This window comes from Fusarium falciforme, chromosome 5, assembly GCF_026873545.1.
Source record: "Fusarium falciforme chromosome 5, complete sequence".
Taxonomy (NCBI): domain Eukaryota; kingdom Fungi; phylum Ascomycota; class Sordariomycetes; order Hypocreales; family Nectriaceae; genus Fusarium; species Fusarium falciforme.
The window spans coordinates 3,464,290-3,489,194 of NC_070548.1; the positions used below are offsets into that span (position 1 = coordinate 3,464,290).

The following is a 24,905-nucleotide window of genomic DNA, read 5'->3' on the forward strand; positions in this document are numbered from 1 at the left end:
GTGGGCAGGCCAGGAGAGCTCGGACTCGACGCCGTGTGTTGAACCAACAAGACACGGGTGTTTCGGATTTGCGGCTCTGCATATTTCAACGTCATAGTCTTGAGAGATCAAAATTCAGGTTTTTTTTCCTGGAAAGACCGGATGATGCGGGATCCGAGGATATTTGACAACATCACGAGAATATCAAGAGGCCACGACAGCGGGCAGCTGCCGAAGGCCCCGAAAGGTAAACATCAAACAGCTGGCAGTGCAGTGCAGACGCATCGCATCGCATATCGCAGATAACTTGAAGATCCTTGGCTACGCCCGCAAAACCATGACGAAGCTTCGCCAGGACAAGGGCGCATAACGATGCAGATGATGCAGCTATCGTCGTCAATGTAGATACTTGTAGATACTCTCAAATGTATCCTTTCATCATTGCCCATGCTGGTGCGCACGTTTTGAAACATGACCATCCGGAAAGACGTCAACTTTCCGGGATCTACCAAGTCTGCATGTTTCCTTGCCAAGATTCGCCAGAAACAAAACCGCCAGAGAATCATCAGAATGGTTTAATTCGATGTTGATGAAACAGCCACTTTTCTCGTTGGTTTGGTGCAGATCGTAAACAATTGAACCAGGCTCCAGGGCATAACCACAGTTTCGGGGAACCCTGGTCCTCCCACGTTTGCCACATTCCAAAAGGGTGAAGTCATCATTCCTTCGGTTTTCGCCTCCCCCTGATCAAGATGAAAGAGGGCTGAGCAGCAGCATGGTCAAGCAACGTGGACTTTGGTCAGGGGGAGGCGGAAAAAGAAAAGACTGGAATTGATTGTCAGGGCTTGTCAAAGTGCCGACCTCAATTTCGTGGCCCGCGGGCGCCGCTGTGAGGGCATTCACACAAAGTTAGGTTTTAGGAAAAGTCCGGGCTCAGCAGCGACGGGCGGATAATTTCGCCGCATGAAAGACTCCCAAGTGTCCTTCAAATGCCGAGCGACGTTACAACGTTGAAGGTTTCCCACTATGAGGCGCAGCCTGAGCCCTGAGATTCGGGTTCGGTTGTTCAGGCAGAAAGTGACTCAACAAAGATGGAAATTACAATCCTTGTTGGCGTATTTTTCCTTCTTCTAGAAACCCATCATTACGCCCGTGGAGAAATCAACAAAACCCCATTTTGGCCAGGGACCGTTGAGAAAAAAACAGGGCTGATGATGATGACAATGATACGGTCCCCGGGGCCACCACCAGGTCCGGGCTTCTCGCTTCGGAGAGGCCGCCGCCCGTAGCCGGGCATCAACAAGCGAATTCGAAACCGAAGATGGGGGAATTAGACGAGAATTGGCATACGATGGATGGCTGGGGTTCGGTTAGGCTGCAGCAGCCTTTTCTCCAGTTTAATTTGATTCCCTTGTTGTTGTTGAGTGAAACCAGGGAATGAGGCTGAATCTTTGACGTGTCAAACATGGATCATGTTGCTGGACCCTTGTTGTGAGAGATCAAGACACACACAAGTGAGGCTGGGGAAAAAACAATTCACGATTGATTCAAGGCTGCAGAGTGGATGCGGCAAGAGATAGTATTGGTGCATTACAAAGACGCCTATGTAGATAGAGGATGTGGAGGAAGATATTTGCCGCCAAAAAAAAAAAAAAATTGTGTCGTGAGGTAGTAGAGGTAGTAAAGGTGTGAGGTCGGTTTGAAGCCGTGAATCCCATAACGCATACCAGCGTTTCCCAAAAATCCCAATTGACCAAAAAAATGAAACCCGCTTTTTGTGCTTTCCCAAAGGCTCATAGGCCGTGTCATATAAGGAACTCCAAGCTATGAAATCAAGATGATAGAAGACCAAGCCCAGTTTATGGGGAGTTGGGAGGATATATAAAAGAACCAGCCGTTAGGAGAAAAAGAACCCGAGAGATATCATTCTTCCCGTGATAGTCCACGCATTTAACGAAGGAGAAGAAGCAGAGTAGTAAAAAGATGTTGGGGTATCGAAGAAATCATGAGGCATGCTGGAAAAAGAGAGAAGTGTAAAGGAAAGAGTTGCTTGCTTAGAAGCTTGCGCGGTCCGCCTCGCTCCGCTGTTGGTTCTCCATGTCTTCTTGTCGAAAGACAATGCCACGACGCTTCCATCCTCCGCGACGGATAAAGTTGTCGACAGAGTCGAGGGAGCGCATGGGAGGACGCTTGGGTGCGGGACCGGTTCGAGGGGCGTAGGTGGTGTTGAGAGAGATGGTCTTGAGGGCCGAGGCACGGCGGGTGAGACGTCGCATCTCAAGAACTGAGGCATCGTCGTCCTCATCTTCAGACTCCTCGGACTGGGTGATCTCGTCCGAGTCCTCAGAGTCAGAGTTGTCGAATTGGTCCAGGGTCTGGATGGTCGACTCGGACCACCGTGATCGGGGCATCGGCGGTCGCTTAGATAGTGTTGTAAAGAAGTAGTCCTGGGGCTCCTTGCACTGCTCATCGGCCACATCCATTGGGCTCACATGAGGAGGCAGGGCCATCTCGATAGGTTGAGCAGTCTCATGCTCAACATACTGCTCCTCCTCGTCGTTGCCACCATAAAACACAGGCTCGGCTTCATCCATGCAGATAAAGGGCCTCTCGTACAACCGAGGCGGGGCGTGGAAGGCGGGATGTGAAGCAAGAGGATCGATCTCGGGTCGGGTTGTGGCGATGGGTGTTTGCGTAGGCGTAGGTGTCGAGACGTCGGAGATGGTGGAGGATGAGGAGGAGAGGGAGCAGCCGGAAGAGAGAGAGGAGCCGGAGAATGAGACCTTTCGGATGTGGAGGTCGCGAGGGCGGCGAGACGACTTGCGTCGCTGGCCGAAGCCGTGTAGTACGTGCATGTTGATGTGTTGTGTGTGGTTGGTAATCGGGTTGTTGGTCGAGTCGATGTTAGTGATCGAGTCGACGTATTAGAAGCGAGTCGTGGTGTTGGAGACGAGTCCAAGTGGTGAGGGGATGGACTGTATTAATAAGAGCAGACAGATTGGTAAGTAATGTTACAATGTCGATGCAATGGTCGTCATATAAAACCAAGGCAGACGGGGTTGATGATTAGGACCCGAGATAACCGGGGGTGGGAGGCTCTCAACTCTATAAATAATGGCCGTCGTATTCACAGCCTGCCTGAGTGAGAATGAGTGAGGATCAGCCGTAAAAGCTGACGGGCTACCAACGTCATCCACTGAACCGTCGCAGCCGAGGCGGGCACCACCCTTGTAGGGTACGTACCTCACACCGACATGGTCCCCCTGTTCCTGGGCTTGCGCAGCGCAGATCCACCCTTGGACCTTGTCCCCCTCCATCTCCACAAGAGCGGAGTGCCCTGGTTGTGACTCTTCACAGTCATTCACCCGCAAATTCCCATGCTCTCTCACTCACTCACTCTAAGACAAGACCAGCATGTCCTGTCCCGCTGATCTGTACAGCAGCCCACCCCTGTCGTTTCTCTCCTCCCTGGCAAGTACCCTCGGGTACCTGTTTGAGAGCCGTACGTTTCTGCCTCTCTTTCGTCTGGACTGTTCTTGGAGCGTGCGTTGCGGCCTACTGCGACACCAAACTAGGGACGAAAACCACATTCGTGATCCGTCCAATATACCACAAGCCTCTCCGTCGGAGGTACCTTTCCAACCGTAGACACCGCTCTTTCTCTCTCCCCCCCTCCATCCGTTTTGTCTTGAAGTGTATGCCACCCCAAGACAAGCCTCTCGCCCGGTAGTACCAGGCCTAGGCCCATCGGCGGCGTGCCTGGTGCCTTGTGCCTTGTGCCTTGCTACCCGCGCCTGGTGCCTCTCGACAAAAAAGCCCCTCGGCTGAACGCCACCGAGCAATTCCCGGGCCGGCCTCTCACACTCTTTCACCTTCACTCAGCAACCCCGTTCAAAACCCCTGTTGGTCAGGTCAGGTCACGCAGCTCGAGTGCATCGAGGCTAGCACACTAGCGCAAAGAGTGACTGACAGTGAGTGATTGATGAGAAAAGAAAAAAGAGGCCACGAAAAAGCAAATCCCGAAAAGGCCCGTGCCTGTCAGGTCCAGAACTTCAGCGCCCGATTGAAGCCTTGTCCCTGACGATGAGGAGGAGAAAGCAGGGCGAGAAAGAAACAAAGAACGACGTGAGCTCGAGCTTGAGCGTGAGCCTGAAGCTATCGACGCAGGATTTATTGGAAGCAGAGTGACATTTGTTGGCTTGGCAGATCATGTACAGATTCCACTTCACAAGACGTCAATCTTTGGTTTCGTGTGTGTGCATGCATTGTAGATCTGCAGAGTTGTTACTGCAGAAAGTGGTTCCGCGATACGATACGTGGTGACCTCTTCGACGTCACTTTTCAGCAGCTCGAGTAACAGATCATCAACTCAGACGTTCTTGGCAATGATTATTGACTGGTCTCCGCTTCTCCGACCGGTTACCGTTCAAGCCTCCAACTCTGTGCTGAATAGCTCCGAGCAGCCATCACCAACAGCCTGATGTGACACTCACCAGTTGCGCGCCAGCCGAGAAACTCACTTTGAGCCTCTTTTCCTTCAGCCGTGCAGCGATTCTGTATCCCTCTCTCACCGCTGTCTCCCTTGCGTCTCAGGGCCGGCGCCCCTCGGCGGACGACACCAAAGTGGTCGCCAAGACGCCTCGGGCGGTGCTAGCCTGGACGATGGTGTGGGGGCGAGTCCGAAGGCGTAAAAAGACGGTATATACGATTTGACATGCAAAGAGAGCTGTTGGGTCAAGGAGAGACAGTGTCTTGTCTTTACCTGCAGCACCTTGGGCTATGCCCTACGCGGACACGGCACGGAGGTTAACGGTGGATGGTCTCGCTTTTTGTCAATTCAGCTGGAGATTGGATATTGGGAGATGATTGATGGCAGTAGACGCTACTGTGCGGCGCATGCATCACCCACATGAGAAATCTGGCTAATACGCATCTCACCTGCATGATTGGGGCTCTCCTCCTCCCCGGACAACAAAAGAAAGGGTCTCTGGCATTTGAAATTGAATGAGGGCATCGGGGATGGCGTCTCTGCAGCCGATGCAAGCTGCGAGAAAGAGGAGAAAAGAAGCAATTCAGTCCCAGTTACTCAGCAGCTGTCAAAGAGGAAAAGGTCTCAGATGAATGCAAAAAGAGGTGACGGGGCCGCGGGTCGACAGCCAGCCTCACGGCCAAGTGGAGGAATTTCATTTCTCTGGTCCACAAAGTAGGCGATACCGTGAAAAAGAAACACCACATTCGTGAATTCTGCGTGTTCGTTATCGGAACCCCATAACTTATCATTCCACTTCAGGTGCAACACGTAGGACGGACATGTATCTTGATGCGGTGCTAACGATGAAGATCCAGGGTCTTGTTCGATGGAGTCTTGAAAATGTTGCAGTCGAAGGGCGAATGACGATCACAGTGGAGAGCACAGCATCATTATCGTGCATGGCAAGGCTCCTCTCTCTTTCTTGGCGGCCTCGTGAACGGACTTGAACGGAGATTGGCTGAGCCTTTCTCGGCATTGGGGATTTCCTGGTTGTGCTCGGGTCCGAAGAGTTACGGACTGGACTGTTCATCGACAGAGCCCAATCTCCCTCCCTGCCTTTGCAAGCAGCGAATATCCTCGTCATCAGCTTTCGGCTTCATCTTGTAATTACCTTGCTGTCGATAGTAATAATTCATGACCCTGTAATATTGGACTCCAGCTCGACGGACGTGGCGTCTGCTGCTCGCCCTGACTGCCGGGACGACGCTTGCTTGTCAGCCAGCCATGAAGCGTCGCTGACCCCGACGCAGGTGGAGAGCAACAAGCCCGGGATATCGAGATCTCGGGGCTGACGACGATGCACTGGGGAAAGATGGACTATTACTACTGGGTTTATTGTGTTTTTTTCTTTTTTTTCTTTTTTCTTTTGTTGCCATGTGTAATCTCTGTCAATTCTCATTTGAATCGGGGCGCCATCTCGCAGAAGGGATCCAGACTGTAAAAATGAAAAACTGCCGGGCGACGATGTTGTTCAAAAAGCAAAGGTCGCCGGAGATTTAGGCATAAGCGTGCAGCCCAGCTGCGTGCAAGCGCGGCAGACAAGATTGATTGGGAAGCCAATAATAAATTGTTTTTTTTTTTTTTTTTTTTTTCGATGCTGGCCTTTTCAATTCCAGCTCCTTGGATCATGCATGTTGGCTTGTAAATTGCTACAGGCTGGGGCTGCAGTCATCATTGGGCCCCAAAGTCTGGACCTCCTGCAATGCAACATGGCTATTCATGTAGGTCACCACCGTCCTATCGAAGTCGAGTCCGTAGTACGGGGAGACGGGCTCTGCTTAATTAACTTTTGCTTCTTTGTCGATTCAGCAGTGGCTGGCTGTTATTCGATCCCGACCCCCCGGCATCGCCCCAGTATCGTATTTCGCTGTTCCCGATCGTCTTCAGCTCTTTCCTGTCGTCAGCACAAATTTTTAACTTTGGTTTAATTCCCTAACCCGGAAAATATGAAATGTGACAGCTCCTTGAGTGGCCTGGCACAGCTGAGCACAAACGTGCCCAGCCCCGTAAAGTGGAAAGAATCTTGGGGTTTATCGGGCCATTCACACGCGAGTTCATCTCAACACCAGCACACTTTCATGGAAGAATCCTGGTCTCCTTGCCGAAACCCATTCTTGGCTCTTGGATTGCTACCCTAAACACGTGTGACCCCTTCATCTGAACATTGTTTCGTATTCTTGTTCCTGTGCCTTGCTTGTGAAATCTACAATCACACACACGATTATCATCCCGTTCTGAAACTTCGTCCGGTACCTGCATGTACTAACGAAGATGGCCAACTTCCCCCCCTGACTCCTCCTCCTCAACACCACCTTTGAGTGATAATCGTGATCATCATCGCTCCCCCATGACCTCGATGACATGCCTTTCCCCCTTCCCCCTCCCACACTTCCAAACCCGTCGCTTCTAATTGGACGCAACCCCTCTCGCCAACCCCGATCCGTAACTCGATTGAGAAAAGGCATCAGTTCCTCAACAACGGTTCCAACTTCTTTTTTTGCCTCCATCGCTTATTCTTGCAGCAGCCCTCTCCTCTTTTTCCCCTCTCGAGCATCCATCCACCCATCTTATCACCGGTGACAGCACGCGCATCTCCTGACGATCGCCTAAGCATGTCTTGGACGCCGAAACCCAAAGGCCGGTGACCATCATCCAATAGAATCGTCGTGATCTGCTTGGCTAGAGGGGCGCCCAGGCCCATCCGATGCCCCTGCTCAGCTGGTGCTGCTGCTTGCGCACGCTACTCTCGCTACCGCAGCCTCTATCCGCGATCTACCAGAAGCCACGGTCCAATCGAGCGCACCGACTCTCGCGTCCTCCCGCTCGATAGCGAGTTGTCCGTCTCTTCTTTGGCGTCGACCTTGGTCCTGTCTGTAAAATGTGATACATCTGATCCATTTAGCCTGCGCCTTGAGAGGCTTTTTCGGATCGACCATGGGCCGGTGAACCGACGAGGTGATCGAGATTGCGTGAATGACTGGGTAGTGTAATTAATCAACCATCAGAGGCAGAGCAACTTGCGAGGCCAAGCCTTATCACCAGACTAGATGAGTGAGGCACAAGATGGCTTGGACCTACATGCAGGGGCATCATGTCAACGTGACCCGGCGCAAGGGGGATGAAGAGTAATCATGCCCATTTCCATGTGTGCTAACGCGTTATGGTACAAAAGATGGGGTGCAGATGAGGTGCTGTTTTACCAGGTACCGGTATGTGGTGTGCCGCTGCATCCTCTCAGGCTGTCATCACATCTGCAAGTGTCTGAGGCTGCAAGTCTCGAATCCGGTCCCGAGGCTGTGAGTCTTGCGGCCCAGAACTACAGCCTCGGGACTCTGCGAGACTTGCAGCATTGATCGACTGTGCAGTGCAGTGTTTCTTCTCACCCGCCTTGACGTGAAACATGCTCCCCTCCAAGACCTGAGCCTAGAGATCGAGCTTCCGGTGAAGGAATCGGAGGATTTCCCTTGCGACGATGCTCGTCCTCCCACCATCTTCGATCCCCTACATCAAAAGTCTTTCCTTCACCCACGCACCTGGGTCTTGCCGTGACGTTACGACGTTACGGCTCGTCCCCCCCTCCGTCTCAGATTTAGAAACTCCCCGACAAATCCGAATGGGCAGGTAATCATGGTGATACCAAGACACTTAAAACAAACAGACGCGTACTCATTCCCATGCCCAAAACACCACAACGCCCAGAGATGACCATATTACATAGTACATCTTACATAGTACACAACCTCAACCCCTGAGGCGATCCTTGCTTTTTTCTCGAGCGTTTCAATGCCCAGAGCCGTGTCAGTGGGATGTAAGCACCAGGGATGACGTCTGCATGACCATCCAACTCGGGCATCTCGCGGCGCTGACCAGGTCGATCGATCGTATTGCTGATCATGATGGACTCTTGTCGTATCAAACGAGTGACGGAAGCAAGGGAGGATTTGCACGGCCTCAATCAAGGATACCGTCATTCTCACCCTTGAGCCGCTCTACACGCTTCTGCTCCCAGTTATCGAGATCTCTACCAGCAAGCCTCTGTTTCTAGGTCAGCCAATGCATGCACGTCCAATTCCCAAGAATGAGGCGACGCACGTAGTACTCCTCCTTCATGTCCACCTTTCTCGCGGAGCGGCGGACGTTGAGCTCCTCGTCCTTGGTCATCTGGCGGACCTTGCGATCATGGCGCTCGTAGCGGACGGCGGTGGCCGGGGTGAGGACGAAGGAGCCGGCGACGATGACGGCCATGAAGGGCAGACCGAACATGAGGAAGGGGTGCCTGTTCATGACGGTGCGGTACCGCATGCCGATCTTGTTCATGTCGGCCGCCGACCGGAACTTTTTGCTCTGAAACGTCGGCATCGTGAAGTGCGGGTCGGTCGGGTCCGGGATAGGGGTAGGACGGACTGGTTCGGCGGAGGGTTTTGGTCGGGAGCTCCGTGAGATTGAAAGGATGGACCGGGCGGAGGGTGAAGTTCAGCCTTGCTCGGTGAGGTCGGATGGGAAGAAGGCGGGCAATTGTGGAGGCGAGTCAAGGCTGATGGGCTGGTGGTGTGTTCAATTGAATTGCGTCTGGCGCAGTCGAAGAATGTGGATAGAGGTGACAAGAGTCGAGTCAATCGCTTACGAGAAGGAAGAGTTTGATTTGATCATGGTGAGAGGTCGAGCTAGTCGGACGATTGACGACTCCATCACCAAGGCCCCACTCTTCTTTTGCGGTGCTGAGGATGGAGTCGATGGCCTGTGCGCGTTTACGTTTTCCCGTTCCAGAGCGAGACATCCACTGACATCCATGAATTGGAGTGGAGAATGCTCGACCGTTGTCGCGTGGCTTCAGGGTCCAGCTGCATCTCCACTCCAACTCAATGGCTCGATATTGAAAACTCCATTCATCCCAATTATTCCATATTTACACAGACCACTTCACTAATATACAGTAATATTAAATGCTCCTTCAGCCTCATCATGCCAGAACCCACGGCGTCTCGTCCAGGCAGGGAGGATGTACCGTCTTGTACCACGCCAACCGACATCCCCAGCCGTCAAACACGTCCGAGCAGGCAAGCGGACCCATGATCCTTGGGTTCTAGAAGTCAAAGGACGCCATCGTGAAGCGAGGACCCTGAAATTCGTGCCTGGAATATCCTGGGGAAAGCTGTCAACTCCGAGGCTGGAACCGGTTCCTGCTCGCGTGACCGCCTCTCTCTCATGCACACACTGTCTCAACAAGCCCGTGCTCTACGCTATTCATGTCCCGAGGAACGTCGAGAACGCACGGTGATGCTTCGGTATTCGAAAAATTTTCCTTCCCGTTTTCTAGTGCCATGAGGGACGAAAAAGATTTTACTACCCAGGTCCATGCTCCAACGTTGCGACGGCGCTTCAAAATTGTGACACGACGTTGAGCTTAGGGTCCTCGGAGATTTAGCAGGGCGGCCAATCGTAGCGTCGGCGATTCCAATTTTGGCATCGGACCGTCGGGTGAGGACATGCCACTATTGCCGAGGGTTGTGGACTGTTGGGCTGTGCTTGAGCCTTGGTGCCTGTTGAGTGACATGGCGATGTGGTCCAAGGAGTGTCCGATATTTGACTCATAAAAACTTCCTAGCGTGGCATCTATACTTGGTCGAGAACCCGATGCTAGCTCTTGACACCTGGCCTTTGAGGGCAGGCAGCTCCAGTACAGCTGTGGCATTGGCTAACTTGAAGTGAAGTAGACGATTCAACAAAAACATGGCTCAAAATCTATAGGGCCAGCATGTTTAGGCAGCATGAACTTGTGCCATCGACTGCCTTCCATCCGTAACCTGAACGGTGTGATTTAAGACCAGCCCTATGTCTATCTAATATGTACAAGAAGTTGAATGCCGCGGACACATGTGATTACCACTCATGCTCTAGGGTGATATTGAAGATATGACTTTACATGGGATCGGTTAACCTGTCGAACAATGACCCTCACCTCGGTATCATTGGTAACCCTTGGGTAACTACAGACTAGCTTGCCTAGCTTCAACTCATCTGTTATTAGGCACACTTACCGTTTACACAAGTGAGTGCATCGGCACAGTCCTGAGCGACCTTGCAAGAAGCGCCTAACATTCTCGTTAGCATGTGCACCAGAAACTCGCCGTCTATAGTCATACCTTCACAGTGTCCAGGCCACGAACAGTCATCTCCACCACCACCGATGCGCTTGATGAGCTTGTTGCCTAGTCCAACCAGGCTGGCGTGAAAGTCATCAAAGTTGCCTGCAGCCCAGGCAGCTCCCTTGGCGCCTGGAACAGCATCTGCGCCGGTGAAGGCAATGTATAGGACGTCCTCCTCGTCGTGGCTCGTGTTGGAGCCTGTGCCTGCTTGCATCTCCTTGCCATAGCAGGCCGTTGCGAGAGAGAGGGATGCCTCGCCGACGCTGGGACGATCGCCGTGGTCGCCGTTGGAGTCACCCCAGATGCCGTAGAACTAACACCAGCTTAGCCAGGCTTCTGCATATTAAGTGTGCTTGCTTACCATCTTGTCTCCACAGACAACTGCCATGAGACTAGCCTTTTGCACGCCGACCTCACGGGGGTCAAACGTCTTCCAGCCAGGCTTGGTGCCTGAGTTTCCAAAGACGACGAACGAGTGTTCGTGAGGGTTCAAGTCGCTGATGCCGACGTTGTATCCTTCGATGATGTACTTGATAGACGTCGTCGGGATGGTGGTTGTCGACTCGCCGCAACGGCCATCATCTTGAGGTCCCCCCTGAGCGCCGTCGCAGTCGACGTCCATGTTTGAAAAGGTGCCTCCCTCGCCTTGGAGGTAGACGATACCATAGTCTTCGAGGTGATCACCGCAATATGACGTTTCTTAACTTGTCAGCTTGGGATCGACGAGGTGGGGGGTTGAGCTTACTGCCATCGTCGAACTTGGAATCGAAGAAGCCGGTGGCTAGTTTGTTGGTGCAGGTGCCCTTGGCTTTGAGCTGGTTGTAGAATGTACGGACATTGCTGGGGACTTGGAGCGCAGAGACCGAAGAGGCGAGGAGCAGCGGGACGAGGCTTTGATACAACATGGTGAATATGCAGTTGAACTAATTGGGCTGGAGGAACTGGAGGGGGATACTGTCTAGAAGAGTAATGTGCGGCCGCAACGGTAGTTTATAGACACATGGCTCTTTGCACCTGTTAAGCAAAGGTGAGCGGCACATCATGCCGTGTTTATTTCCCCTTCATCTGATCAACGTTTCGAATCGAGAAGGATCCAGCTGCCTTCCTAAACAAGGTGCTTACGGCCCCTGCGTACTACTACACCTGTCATCCGCAGATCCTATGCACTGCAACCCCCTCAAACTCCGGATCTGCTCTGCAAATAGGAGCTTGAACAGCGTTGTCATGCCTGTTTTGTTAATTCAACTACCGAGATCTAAATGCTACGTTACCTCCGTGTTTTGGATCTTGGGAGTTGTTGCCAGACGGCCACTTGTCGGCGTAGGATTCTCAGACCTAGCTGATGGGTGTTTCATCACCCTGGCTCACCATGTCGCTTACAACTGTTGCCTAAAAGGGTTGTAGTTTCTGTACTCAATTCAAGTCGAATTAGCATTGACTGTTCAAGTACCAGGGAGGTCGTTCTTGATCCTTTGAATGAAGGCACGCGGTAACCTTGATGTCAACCACCAACCGTTAACCGAACTCCTGAGGCCCATGAATGCTGTTGAAGTAATGAGATGTCTGTATTATGTTAAGTATCCTAGTTGTAGTAAGGGGGGATATTGTATGCGACGTGTACGAAAGCAGGCAAGCAACGCTGAGTTACTGCACAAGTGCCGGCTACTGGTCATGACTATGTTGCGTATGAGGACAGTGAGATGCTATGAAACTGTCTCCCGATGTAGCTAAACCAACTGCGATATGCCACTGTGTATTGATCCAGGTGGAAGATTTGGTGTCTCTAGGCTGAGCCATAGCCGTACACACATTCGCAAATCGATAGGCATCCTGGAAGGTATCGAATTCCGCACGTGTTGACCTAGAGAGTTCAAAGTTTTGGAAGCCTTAAGTTATAACTGGGAGTAGGCTAGATTGTCGCTCAGTTACGGCTAGGCTTGTCGACTTGGGTGGCACTGCTCTCATTGGGACAGAGTAACCATTTCATTGGCATGCTCGATGTGATAGTATTAGGATATAGCGAAACACAAGAAACTCTGACAAGATGACCCTTCAAATAGAGACAGACCCCGTGACCCTGACAAATTCATCCCCGAAATGCTTCCACACCTTGTCCACCGTCCCCTCGTCTCGATACTCTCCCAGCAACTTGACCACCTCCGTCGACGCACTTTCACCATCCCAGTCAACACTATACACACCACTGCCCTTTGTACCATCAGTGCCCATAGCAGCCTCGGCACCTTTTTCACTCTTGGCAGGGAATCTTGAACTTAGACATAACCACGCGTGTCTCTCTCCACACTCGTCTTTGGGAACCCACTTGCCCATGACTGTTGTACCTAGCCGGAAGAATTGCTTGACAAACTGCATCATCAACCCGTCGTCCCTACGAATTAGATCCGTGTCTACAGAACCAGGGAAGTTGTGGATGAAGGAAACCTCTGGTGCCTGACGGGAAAGAGCTTCAAGGGATAGAGTCAAGGCCGTGCAGAGATGACCTCTTGCGGACCGGATTTTGTTGGGGAGGTTGCGGCCGGGGATGTCGTCAAGAAAGAGTTTGCCTTCTTTTGTGCCGGCCATGACAGTCACGACGCGGCGGAGAGAGGTAGCTTTCTTGAGAAGGGGGAGGAGGTTGACGGTTAGACGGGTGCGTGAGTAGAGGGTGAGCCCTGTGATGAGAGGGAAGCCATCGGCAGTATCTGAATATGTAAGTAGGTAATCTTGATCAAGTCAATATATCACTCACCAACACCATATTTGAGTGTTCCTTGACTCATAAACAAGACATTCACAACCGACTCCTTACGCTTAATATCCTGACAGACCTTGTCCACATTCGCCAACAAGCTCATATCAGCCTGAACAAACTCATACACCCCCTCAGAATTAATGACATTCAGCTCTTTGAGCAATCGGTCGCCAGCCTCCCGAGACCGGCCGATAAAGTAAATCTTTGGTCTGACGGTGTGCTTGGCAAACGCCTTGAGAGCCGTCTCGCCGATGCCCGCCGTCGCGCCGGCAAAGACGGCGACGAGGCCTGACGGGAGGGTCGATGCAGCAGATGAGTTGGAGTGCTCGACTTCGGAGAGGGACACCATGTTGAAAGTAGCGCATGTAGATGAGAAGGATGTGAGTTTCTTTGGTAGTGAATAAAGGATGGTAGGCCAAGTAGAAGAACTGAGAATGCAGACTCCTTTATACCTATTTCTCTCACAACACCTTCTCGGCTCTCTCTTATCTGAACACCCCATCTCGGAAACACGCAATATCGACTCTGCCGACAAACTCAAGCCATCATCGACCTCAAGTATCATCTGTAAGTCGTCGCCGTCCAGCCGGCTCAATGATGGGCCGCAGCAATACGAAAACTGGTTAGCGCCGGTGGTTGGCGCCCCGTGCCGTTCCGTCATGGAGGATGCGAATGCGAGCTCCGGGAACAAAGGTGCAACAGTTAGGCCGGGGCCTATCATGTGTGATGACGTGAACGATTTGTGCCTGGTTGTGCTTAGACATCTCGGTTGCACTTGTTGACCCGTTCTAGAACGTCTACACTGACGCACATGTCTCGACTCTCATGCACCCTGTCCAACCTGCAGACACACAATGTGAAAACTGAAAGCCAAATTGTATTTAGGCGATAGGTATAGTTATGCAAATGTCCCCTCGCTATCTTGGGAGTTGCAGCCCACTGCTCACAACATCCATCTTGCTATCCATCCAACCCTCCAACCCTCCCTCCCTTCATGCGCCCCCCGTGTATCGACTTCAAAAACAAAAAAACGCCATGTCCTCCAGCCTGACTCAAATCAGGCCCACTCCCTTTCCAAGGGTAGCCGTGTCGTTGTCTGGTTGCCGTTGGTACAAGAGAAGCAAAAGTATAGTACGTACAAAGGAAATAGTGGTCGGTCGGATGTGTTATGTCCATGTTGGTCTCGTATCGTCTCGTCGTCGTTCGGCCAAGTCCGATAGGCCGCATGATGCATTATGAATACCGCTCATCAAAAGTACAGATCCCCCCAGATGACATGTCGTAAACGAACCCCTTCAGATAATATCAATTGCCAAACAACAACCTCGTACAGTCTGTTCCACCTCACCCTTACTGCTCGGGCCGAGGAGGCTGGGCTTGCCAACCGTTGAGGTACGCCATCAATCCCACGCCAAACAGAACAACACCGATCATCGAGGCATAGGGCAGTCCAGCGTGCAGGTGCTTTTCCTGCGCAAGGGCGCCCTTTTGAGGACTCGATGGGGTGATTGTGTTGGCCCGGGACAAAGTGGGCGCATCAGAGGATTCATCGTTGACAGCTGGCTCGACGACTCCTGCCTTCTCATCGATGTCTTTACCATCTTCTGTGGTAGCAGTCTGCTCAGCGACAACAGCTTCGGCCTCGGAGTTTCTTCTCCTCGACCTCGAGCGAGCCCTCTTCTCTGCCTCTTCTCGCAGAGCTTCCTCAGCACGAAGCTGAACAACCATTTCGGCCAGCGTCTTCCTATCAGCGTCTCGTTCTGACTCGGCCATCTCGCAGCGCTGCTTCCACTCTTCCATCTGCTCCTTCATGTCTCGCATCTGGTTCTCCATAATGTCGATGCGGGCTTGAAGAGCGGTGGCAGTCTCCTGGGCTGCATCAACAGCAGGGGTTGTCTCCTCCACAACTTCGGGTACGGGAGTCTCGGGAACAACCTCCTTAACAGCCTCAGGCTCTTCTTCTGGTGCCTCCAACTCCCCAGGTAGGGCCGATCCGTTCATGTGAGAAGTTGCCGACTCCTCTAGTCTCTTGGCCAACTCCTCCGCCTCTTCACGAGCAAGTCGTTCTTTCTGCAGCATTTCTTCGAGTTCACGCATACGTGCGGTTTGAGAGTCAATGTCTCGCTTGGCATTGTTCAGGGCCTCGGTAAGCTGGACGATCTGGCTGAGATTATCTGGCCGGATGGGCGAGGTGTTGGGTGGTCCTGACTTGGGTCGCTCGGTGGGACCACGCTTGAGAGAGGGTACGTCGGGCTTCTCAGGAAGAGGCTGCTGAGGAGGAGGTGCAGGAGGATCAGAGAATCGAGCCTTGGGGTCTGCACGGAACGGTGTGCCCATGCCATTAACAATGGGCTGAGGCTTAGGAGGCTCAAGGCCCTCCGGCTTGTCAAGATCCTTGAGGTCGTCCTTGGATAATAGAGTGTGAACGAACTGGTTAGTCCGGCCCAGATCCTGCGCCTGGAGACGAGCGTTTCGCATTTCGTTCTGATCAAGTTAGTTAAACAGTTGTTTCTGCGTTTCATTAGACATACCGCAAGCCGTTTGAGGATCTGATCAGTGGCAACCGGGGTTAGAAAGAAAGGCCGCTGTTGAGGCATGCCGTTGGCCTGCATGTTCATCATGCCGCCGTTAGGCATCATCCGACCATTGCTGGCCATCGAAGCATTGCTGCCGGCCCGGCCACGCATTTGAGGTCCTGAAGGCATCATCATTGCGCCGTTGGCCGGGTCGAGATCTCCAAAGTTCATATCCAAAACATTGCTCGAAGCACTTAAAAAGCCCGCGTGTTCAACCTTGGCGGCAACCTTGTGATGAACAACAGTTTTCTGATCCTCACTGACGATGTCGATACCGAGTTCGAGGTGGTCTGAAGTCTGCAGTTCATGAGGTTCTGATTCGCGATTTTCCTGGGATAGACGAGTTCCGTTGACAAAAGTTCCGTTCGACGACTTGACATCTCGAATATAGATCTTGCCGTTACGCTCCGCATAAATCTCAGCATGTTGTCTCGACAGCACTTTACTGTCAAAGAAACCGTTGGTGGGAGTCGGGATAGTCTTTTGGTTCGTCTGGCGGCCAATTCGAAGGCTTTCGGGAGCAAAGGGAACAGCAATAGTCTTTCGTTCAAAAGTTCCGTTTAGAGAAAGTAGATATAGTACCGGCTGACCCGGAGGAAACTGCTCGGCGGTCATAGGTCGCATCATGGCCTGCGGTGACATCTGGACCTGGCCAGGACCGGCCTGAACAGGCCCATGGGCCATCATGCCCGCTCCTCGACCGGCAGGAACCCGGGAGAGATCTTGCTGGAAATCACCCTTCCCTGCGGGCCAGGGGTTCTTGGGTTGAGGCCGTTTTCGAGGCGCACCGTTGGCCGACCATTGGCTCAGATCCGTAGTCGACGACAGAGGGGTTCCATTGGTGTGGGAGCCGTTCGTAGCAACTGTGGTGGTGGAGGAGTTGGACGAGGTTGAAGAGACGGAGGAGGACGAGTTGGACCGCGTCAAGGTTTTGCGCGGCATGAACATGCCCATGCCGCCTCGGGCTTCGTCTGAATTCATTTGATGATGTCCGTTAATCGCCCATGCTGGTCGTGAGATCGGAAAGTTGGGCGGGTTGGCGACTGCAGTCATAGGGATGATGTGAGGCACGAGAGCAGAATGCGGCCGATGGACGGAAAGGTTAAGGATTGATGAGATGGCCGGTTCTGGAAGTGGGAGGTGTGCGGCTCGCGCCTCGCCAGGTTCGTCACTCCACTACTGGTCGGAGACAAAACGAGTGCAGCAACGGCTCGAAGACGGGACAGTGCGTTGGAAAGGATGCGCTCGCTGAAAAAATATGCAAGACGACGCCGATATACTAAGTGGAGAGGAAAGCTGGTCAGTTCGTGGCTGGGAGAAAGGATTTGGCGCCGAGGTGAGAAGTTGGATTGGGCAGGCCGCCTGACCGGGACGGGTGATCAGGGGCCTACAAACTCGCCAGGGATAGCCCAGAGGGTGCAGAACTCACCAAGCACGAGGGTATCGCGATGTCGGAAGGGGTTTCGCGTCGCAAAGTCGATGGGCGGGAGACGGAAGGCTGTGAGTGAGCTGATGGGAGGTTGCAGTAACAGTATGGGGGAGGTCTGTCCGCCCGTCTCGCTAAGCGCTGCTTGGCGTGTTGAAACTGGGGCCCCGGTACAGGCACACGGAGTACAGAGCACGAAGTACAGTGGAGCACACGCCCAAAGACTCTGGCATGTGCTCACTGCTCGCAGCTCGCATATCCCCAGCACCACGCAACAAGAGGCTGCAGAGTAGCAATCGAGACGGTCCTGGAGCCTTGGGAAGAGCGTCAGAAAAACAATGCACAATCAAATCCCTCTTGCGAGTCGGTAGCCGCGCTGTGGAGCCTGCTCTTGACCCACGAAGGTAGCCACGTGATGACTTCTACACAGTGTATCACCCCCTATGACGGAGAATCACGGGCACTGTGAGGGAGGCGCTGGTCCGTGCGGTCAAATTCAGTTTTCTCGCTCCGACTTTTCGCCGAGTCCGTCTTTGAGAGGGCCATTGAGCCAATCAGCGACCGGTTGTAGAAAGTCATGGTTATTGTCCCTCTACGCTCACAACCCGGCGCAAGAGAGCTTCAACTGATCCAAGACTTGCGACAGCGAACGATAAATCTCGTCCACCGTCTCGACGACAGCCTGCCATTGAGCTTCGAGTTTCATAGACGCCGTACCTTTAGTTCAACATGCCTCCCGTTGCGCCCATCAATGCCGGCCAGCATGGCCCCTCCAACATGGAAAAGTGTATGCTAGTCATCTGCCTGGATTGAAGACGCCTGACTGACATTAACTTCGCAGTCAAGATGGGTGCCATGATGGGTGGAAGTAGGTTCTCCCAATCGATATGGGAGAGACAAATCTAACATGGTACCAGCTGTTGGTGTTATCATGGGCTTTGTATTCGGTGCGTCCCCTCCATCTGTCCCCGAAGACTTGCTGACGTCGACTAGGCACCGTCAACATTTTCCGATACGGAGCTGGTCCCAACGGAATCATGAGGACTCTGGGCCAGTATATGCTCGGATCCGGTGCCACCTTTGGGTATGTCAGCCTCTTCCTCTGTATCCCGCTCAATGCTCACCAGGTCTCGCAGCTTCTTCATGTCTATCGGTAGCGTCATCCGATCAGATGCCGACCCCAAACTGCACGAAATGTACATGCGAGCGCAGCGACGACCCATAGTGAATATGGCCAACCCCGCTTGGAGGAAATCATGAGAGCGGCCAAGATGATCTGAGACGAGAGCAATACCCAGTCAACTTCGACAACCACCCTGTACAGTCTGGCCTTTGATGGCCGCATTCTGTAATATACATATCAAGTCTTCCAAGTTGGTTCTATCGTGCTGCAGTTGGGCCATGCCGTCGGGCTCTTGGGCGAAACAAAACAAACCACTCAGCGAGGGGTGGTGTCTCATGCGAGGCCCTTTTGTCGGCCTGCCATACCTTGCAGACCGCTGCTTTCTGGGATCAAGTGGTCCAAGATGGCAAAACAAGACAGCAGCTGGAGATATTACATGATTTACACAGCTAGATAGGCGGCAGGACAGCTGTGGCGCTCAAGTTGAGCCGTCAATCGACCATGTTGCATTTACGGTCAGGATCGACGCCATGACACCCGTGACCCGGCATGCCGACTTACCCCTCGGCCGTGGATACGAGGTCTCGAGCATTGGTGGTGCAGCGCGAGATTGCCGGGCTGGGAGCCGCTGGCCGCTTAAGGTTTCCACATGCTCAGCCCGTCGGCCATGCGATCTTGAACATGGCGTTTAATGGCTTATTTCCTCATGGGTTTCCTGCAGAAAAACAATCCTTTCCGGCTTACTTGCTAAATGGCTCTTACACCATCCCTTTGCGATTGGTTCTGCTGTGGTTAACTACCGGAAATGAGTCGAGTGTGGCAGCTAAGGACCGACGCGACGTTGCACAACCTTATGCATATTGGACAGCGTCGCTGAGCTGGGAGTCCTGTGCCTGAGGGATCATTCTCTCGTCAGGTTGCACGAACTTTTGATGCTTTGGTTTGATGAGGATAATATCATGTCCTAGCGGCGCTGACAGGCTGACTCTGACTCGGCCATGCGATTGGGGGCTGGCTTACAGATGTCTACACGATCAAGCCCAGATCCGGCCTTTGGCAATTGAAGCCTCAAGCTTTCTTCAGTCTTGGATAGGTACCACCGGCTTACAATGCAGTTGGACTACCGCGACCTCGCCACACGGGCGACATGCAGCGGCACCTCAATGCACCCCAGTCATCCCCAGGCATGGCTGATCTTGACCCCCAGGTTGAAAGATCGAACATCCCGCGCGATACCAGCTGACTCCGCTGCTCTCCAGAGACGGCATGCCGTCAGACCCCACTGGCGGTGTTGAGATTGCCTCCTACCTGAATCTTACACGGTCCAGACAGCTCTAAGATGCGTGATGAGCTGGCGCTAGCTTATCGTGCTTCCTCTCGACGTCACAGTGAGCGACCTCTACCACCAACAGGTCCGTGTTGTTTTTGAGGTTGCTAAGAAGCTGAACCCCATTGGGCCCGCTTGTTTCTTTACTTGGAGATAGAAACGGCTGGCCTGAAACATCTAGCTTGCCGTGCCGTCCGACGACTCAGCTGCTTTGATTAAACTCTCCCCAACCAAGGACATCCTGGAAGAGGATCATCAACCGTTAGTTGAATAACGGGTCCTGAGATCCGTGTCTTAGTTGTAGATCTCGTGTCTATTTCCGCATGCCCAAGACTCAGCAGCCTCGAGTTGCCGATATCATCACGCCCACATCCCGGGAACAAGCACACCATCCTCATGGCGCCATGAGAGTTTACCCAACAACACCTGATAGGATAATCTGCTTGATTCTCATCTTATTGGTGTGCTGACTATCACCGTGCAGCTTCACCTGATGCATGATGGGCCTCGCCATGTGGCTCCACCTCCACCACCATTATTCGCATCTTCAACGCCTTCATGTGTACAGGTACAATTTTGGAGATTCTGACGGGCCGTGCTCAGGATGGCTTCTCTCAGCCAAAGGCGACTGTGTCCTGATTACAGCCTTACCGAGGAGGAGTGCAACCAAGCCACGGCTCTTCGGCACATGCAGAGCTCCACGACGGGAGAAGTCCTTCCTCGTGGCTTTCCCGTCCAGGTTCGCCAGCAGCGGCACGTATCAAGTGAGACGTATATAGATAGAGGCTTTCCTCCGCTGAGAGAGTGATCTGATTCAACCCAGACTCGCAGACTGCCTCTTAACTCGCTCTCAAGATGGGTAACAGCGACGGAGGGACTTTCAATCCGAAAGGCCTTGGTAAACTGAGCCAGAAAAAGACCAATGGGTACATCCTACCTTCTCTGAAGCTTCTATGAGTAGATTGACTGATCTACATACAGAAAATCTCTGCTTGGCACCCTGCTTGCACCACTGCTGCCGTTGTTCCTCACTAACAACCCTACCCCCAATGGCTATCCGTGGAGCACCATGACCCCTTACACCAACTACTACGACCAACACCCAAACACAGGTGTAATTCGGAGGTATGACTTTACCGTCAGCCGGGGTACACTCGCTCCGGATGGATACGAGCTTCCCGTTATTCTCGTCAACGGACAGTTTCCCGGGCCCACCATCGAGGCCAACTGGGGCGACACAATTCAGGTGACAGTGAACAACGACATTGAAGACGAGGGTCTTGCCTTGCATTGGCATGGAATCCAGCAGAAGAAGACGCCCTGGGAAGATGGCGTCCCCGGTATATCGCAATGCCCTATCCCACCTGGAAAGAGTTTCACCTATCAATTCGTGGCTGACTTGTACGGCACCACATGGTATCACTCTCACTACTCTGCCCAATACTCTGCTGGTCTCTTTGGTCCCCTGATCATCCATGGTCCCCGTGAAAAGAAGAACTACGATATTGATATCGGTCCTGTACTCTTGAGCGATTGGTACCACAAGGAGTACTTTGACCTTGTGGAGGAGACCATGCAGCCCAACAGCCCAGGCCCCGTTTTCTCAGACAGCAACCTTATCAACGGCAAGATGAACTTTAACTGCTCCAGCGTGGAGGAGGGAGACACGACGCCATGCAACAACAACGCTGGCATCTCCAAGTTCCGCTTCAAGCGTGGCAAGACGCATCGCCTGCGCCTCATCAACGCGGGGGGCGAGGGCCTCCAGCGCTTCTCCATCGACGAGCACACCCTGACGGTCATTGCCAATGACTTTGTGCCGGTGCAGCCCTACGACACAAAGGTTGTGACACTCGGCATCGGGCAGCGCACAGATGTGCTTGTCAAGGCCGACGGTGATCTAGACGCCTACTGGATGCGCTCCAACATCTCGTCAAAGTGCAGTCTGTCGCGCGCCCCGGACGCCGTGGCGGCCATCTACTACGACGGCGCCGACCATAACAAGCCCCCCGAGTCGCAGCCGTGGGACGTCCCGGACCCAGGGACGTGCGCCAACGACGATATTGCTCTCACAAAGCCTGTCATGCAACTGCCACTGCCAAAGGCCGACCTGACTCTTGATCTTGACGTTGAGCTGCATCTCAATGCGAGTAATGTCACGCTGTGGAGGTTTGGAGGTGTCGATTTTAGGGTCAACTACAACAGCCCTACGCTACTGCTGAGCAAGTTAGGTAACCACTCATTCGAGGAGCAGTGGAACGTGAGAAACTTGGGAGACGCCAAGAGTGTGAGGGTCAATGTTATTAACAAGACGCCTGTCGCGTGAGTATTGTTGAGTTGCTCTACTATGGACTATGGCTAATGCTGTTTCTACCCAGACACCCGATACACCTGCACGGCTTCAACATGTATGTCCTACATGAAGGCCCAGGCACTTGGGACGGCACCATCATCAACGAGCACAATCCCCTACGGCGTGACGTTGTCCAATTACAAGGCAACGGACATTTAGTGATACAATTTGACGCAGCAAAGAATCCAGGTTCGTGCCACTCCACAGACTCTATCACGTCTTGCTCACACACATCCCAGGCGTATGGCCCTTCCACTGTCACATAGCCTGGCACGTCTCTGCAGGCTTTCTCGTGCAGTTCCTTACAAACCCAGACAAGGTCGAGAAGCTGCGGATCCCCAAAGTAGTGGCTGAGACGTGCCGGCAGTGGGGAACGTGGACTCTTTCGAACATCCCGGCGCAGATCGATAGTGGGCTGTGAGGATTGTTCTGTTGTGTGTTTCTTCTTCTTCTTTCCTTTCTTCCGTACTTGTGTTGTCATTCGTACGGTGATTTGGATATAACTTTGATCTTCTACAGCCCCTAGTGGTGCAATTTCATTATACTTACTCTGCACTTGTTGATATCATATCACCGATATCTCTCCCTGGTAGTTGACGTGACAATCTTGACCTTGGATTCGGCCTGACTATTCTATCTACAAAGTTGGGGTACCTAGTTAAACCATTCCATTTATGTGACATTTCCCATCGCCTTTCGTGACCAACAAAAGAAAACTCATCCAGTCGTCTATCATCTACGTATGATGACGGTGTATCATTGCTTTTCCCCACCTCATCATCCTTTTTTCTCATGAATGTTCCTAAACGCGTGTCCGTCGTGACTCTTGTCTAAAAGAGGCTTACTATTTGGATTCTTCCTTGACAATAACAGGCTCCGCCGGCTTCTCTTGGGGTGTTTTGGCGTCTGTTGGTGGTTGAGCCTCTGTCTCTGATGGCTCAACCTTTGAGTCGGCCTCGGGCACCTTTGGCGCCTCTGTCTTAGTTGGTTCCGTCTTGGGCTGCTCCTTGGTCTCTTCTGGCGCTGGCGCTGGCGCTGGCGCTGAGATGGTGGCTGGCTGGTATGAAACAACATTGTCGGGCTTCTCGCCATCGACCTCCTTTGTGGGCTCAGTCTCTGGAGATGCATCTTCCTTTGTATCCGCCTTGGTGTCATCGTTAATAGCGACCGCCTCCACCTCGGCTGCCAAGCGCTCAACTTCATCCTCCACCTCATCCTCCTTCCTGCCCCTGAGCTGTCGCTCCGCCTCTTCATCTCCGACAGTATCTCTCCATAGGCGCTCAAGCTCGTCTCGCCAGCCGAGCGCATCGGCGAGCTTGCGGATACCGTCGTCGCAGGCGCCAAGCTCAATGACATCGTCTGGACGGTTGCCAATCATGCCGACGCGCTCCATGTTGAACAGCACTCGAGGCTTGTCTTCTTGTGCCATACCGGGGAGGGCGGCGAAGGGGTAGACGGTCAAGCTGGTGCCGATGATGAGCACTAGGTCCGCCATGGCCACATTGTGGACATTGTTGTCAAACGCCTTGGGGAGCGGCTCGCCAAAGAATACGATATCCGGCTTGACGAGCCCGTTGCAGCCGGGCTCTCCGCAGTGCGGGACCTTTCCACCAAACACGTGCTCCTTCATCTTGTCGTCGGGGAATTCGGTCTTGCACTCGACGCACCGCTGTGTCGCGAAGCTACCGTGGGCCTCGATGATCTTGTTGGGGGGGACACCGGCCGCGCGCTCGAGGCAGTCGATATTCTGGGTGAAGAGCATCTGGAGGAGGCCCTTGCGGGCGAGGAGGGCGATGAAGGCGTGGGAGACGGTGGGATGGAATTTTCCGGGGTAGAGCTCGTTGGCGAGGACATAGAAGGGCTCGGGGTGGCTGCGGAAGTAGGAGATGTCAAAGACGGCTTCGGCGTAGGGAAGGTTGAGGCGGGCGAGGTTGGCGTAGAGGCCTGTCTTGGGCGATCGAAAGTCGGGAACTGGCAAAGAGGTTAGAGTTGCTTCTATAGAGCAAAGCTGGGACAAGAAGATACATACTTCCAGCGGCAGTCGAGATACCTGCACCGGTCAAGACGACAATCCTCTTGTCGCGACCCGTCTTGACGTACTCTGCGACAGCGGCAAGGCTCCTCTCGGAGAGGGCCTTTGGCGGGCCGCCGAAGCTCATGGAGGATTCGTCCTGACCCATCTTGCGAGCGAGCCAGCGAGGGACACGGGGTCCAGGCTTATTCTTGTTGCGGCGTCTTCGACCTATCTTGGCGGTGCCCAGGCAAGGGATGCAGAGTCTATTTGCGATGGCGGGCGCATCAGCAGAGGTGGTTGCGAAAACAGAGAGGGATTGTCAGGGCGGGGTGGTGGAGTTACATCATCTTTTTTCTTTATCGATAAGATGCTAATGGATGGATGCCTGTAAGTGCTTGCTGACTGCCTGTCTACAAGGCAACGACAGAGTATTCAAGCGGCTGCAAAGTTGGAGACATGGACATGTTGTCGTTGCGTTACCTTGCATAGCTCCTTTATCTTTCCTCGTCTCTGGCAGAGTTGGCTAGACCATGATTGGGTCGTGGCGAACGAACGGGTGTGCCAGAGTCATGTCATCGTGTCTAACCATGCAACCCCAACTCAAGTCAAGACTCAAGACCAAGGAACGCAGTCAGATCAACAACCTGATATTCGAGCCCCGAACCATGCCGGGTAAAG

The 24,905-nt window shown here is 53.1% G+C and overlaps 8 protein-coding genes across 8 annotated transcripts; 2 read left to right on the top strand and 6 right to left on the bottom strand.

The window, feature by feature from the left end:
- Positions 1 to 2,033: 2,033 nt before the first annotated feature.
- Positions 2,034 to 2,834, bottom strand: NCS54_00729900 (Hypothetical protein; the record flags this gene model as incomplete). Its single annotated transcript, XM_053152730.1, has 1 exon — positions 2,034 to 2,834. The coding sequence occupies one exon, from the start codon at positions 2,832 to 2,834 to the stop codon at positions 2,034 to 2,036; it is 801 nt and encodes a 266-aa protein (XP_053008705.1).
- Positions 2,835 to 8,461: 5,627 nt separating this feature from the next.
- Positions 8,462 to 8,869, bottom strand: NCS54_00730000 (Cytochrome c oxidase assembly protein COX16, mitochondrial; the record flags this gene model as incomplete). The annotated part of the gene is made up of 2 exons (XM_053152731.1): positions 8,462 to 8,545; positions 8,603 to 8,869. 2 exons carry the CDS (start codon positions 8,867 to 8,869, stop codon positions 8,462 to 8,464), a joined length of 351 nt encoding a protein of 116 aa, XP_053008706.1.
- A 1,665-nt stretch (positions 8,870 to 10,534) lies between these two features.
- On the bottom strand, positions 10,535 to 11,561 carry NCS54_00730100 (Endo-chitosanase; the record flags this gene model as incomplete). The annotated part of the gene is made up of 4 exons (XM_053152732.1): positions 10,535 to 10,602; positions 10,654 to 10,969; positions 11,018 to 11,355; positions 11,402 to 11,561. 4 exons carry the CDS (start codon positions 11,559 to 11,561, stop codon positions 10,535 to 10,537), a joined length of 882 nt encoding a protein of 293 aa, XP_053008707.1.
- A 1,147-nt stretch (positions 11,562 to 12,708) lies between these two features.
- NCS54_00730200 (Hypothetical protein) lies at positions 12,709 to 13,757 on the bottom strand (the record flags this gene model as incomplete). Its single annotated transcript, XM_053152733.1, has 2 exons — positions 12,709 to 13,358; positions 13,406 to 13,757. 2 exons carry the CDS (start codon positions 13,755 to 13,757, stop codon positions 12,709 to 12,711), a joined length of 1,002 nt encoding a protein of 333 aa, XP_053008708.1.
- Positions 13,758 to 14,758: 1,001 nt separating this feature from the next.
- Positions 14,759 to 17,037, bottom strand: NCS54_00730300 (FHA domain-containing protein; the record flags this gene model as incomplete). The annotated part of the gene is made up of 2 exons (XM_053152734.1): positions 14,759 to 15,892; positions 15,940 to 17,037. The coding sequence occupies 2 exons, from the start codon at positions 17,035 to 17,037 to the stop codon at positions 14,759 to 14,761; spliced, it is 2,232 nt and encodes a 743-aa protein (XP_053008709.1).
- Positions 17,038 to 18,139: 1,102 nt separating this feature from the next.
- NCS54_00730400 (Hypothetical protein) lies at positions 18,140 to 18,670 on the top strand (the record flags this gene model as incomplete). Its single annotated transcript, XM_053152735.1, has 5 exons — positions 18,140 to 18,197; positions 18,252 to 18,278; positions 18,328 to 18,357; positions 18,404 to 18,494; positions 18,547 to 18,670. 5 exons carry the CDS (start codon positions 18,140 to 18,142, stop codon positions 18,668 to 18,670), a joined length of 330 nt encoding a protein of 109 aa, XP_053008710.1.
- A 2,045-nt stretch (positions 18,671 to 20,715) lies between these two features.
- NCS54_00730500 (Laccase) lies at positions 20,716 to 22,634 on the top strand (the record flags this gene model as incomplete). The annotated part of the gene is made up of 4 exons (XM_053152736.1): positions 20,716 to 20,786; positions 20,842 to 22,182; positions 22,239 to 22,402; positions 22,453 to 22,634. 4 exons carry the CDS (start codon positions 20,716 to 20,718, stop codon positions 22,632 to 22,634), a joined length of 1,758 nt encoding a protein of 585 aa, XP_053008711.1.
- Positions 22,635 to 23,057: 423 nt separating this feature from the next.
- Positions 23,058 to 24,540, bottom strand: NCS54_00730600 (Deacetylase sirtuin-type domain-containing protein; the record flags this gene model as incomplete). The annotated part of the gene is made up of 2 exons (XM_053152737.1): positions 24,243 to 24,540; positions 23,058 to 24,184 (listed from the first exon to the last, which is right to left on the bottom strand). The coding sequence occupies exons 1-2, from the start codon at positions 24,391 to 24,393 to the stop codon at positions 23,058 to 23,060; spliced, it is 1,278 nt and encodes a 425-aa protein (XP_053008712.1). The 5' UTR covers positions 24,394 to 24,540.
- Positions 24,541 to 24,905: the final 365 nt, after the last annotated feature.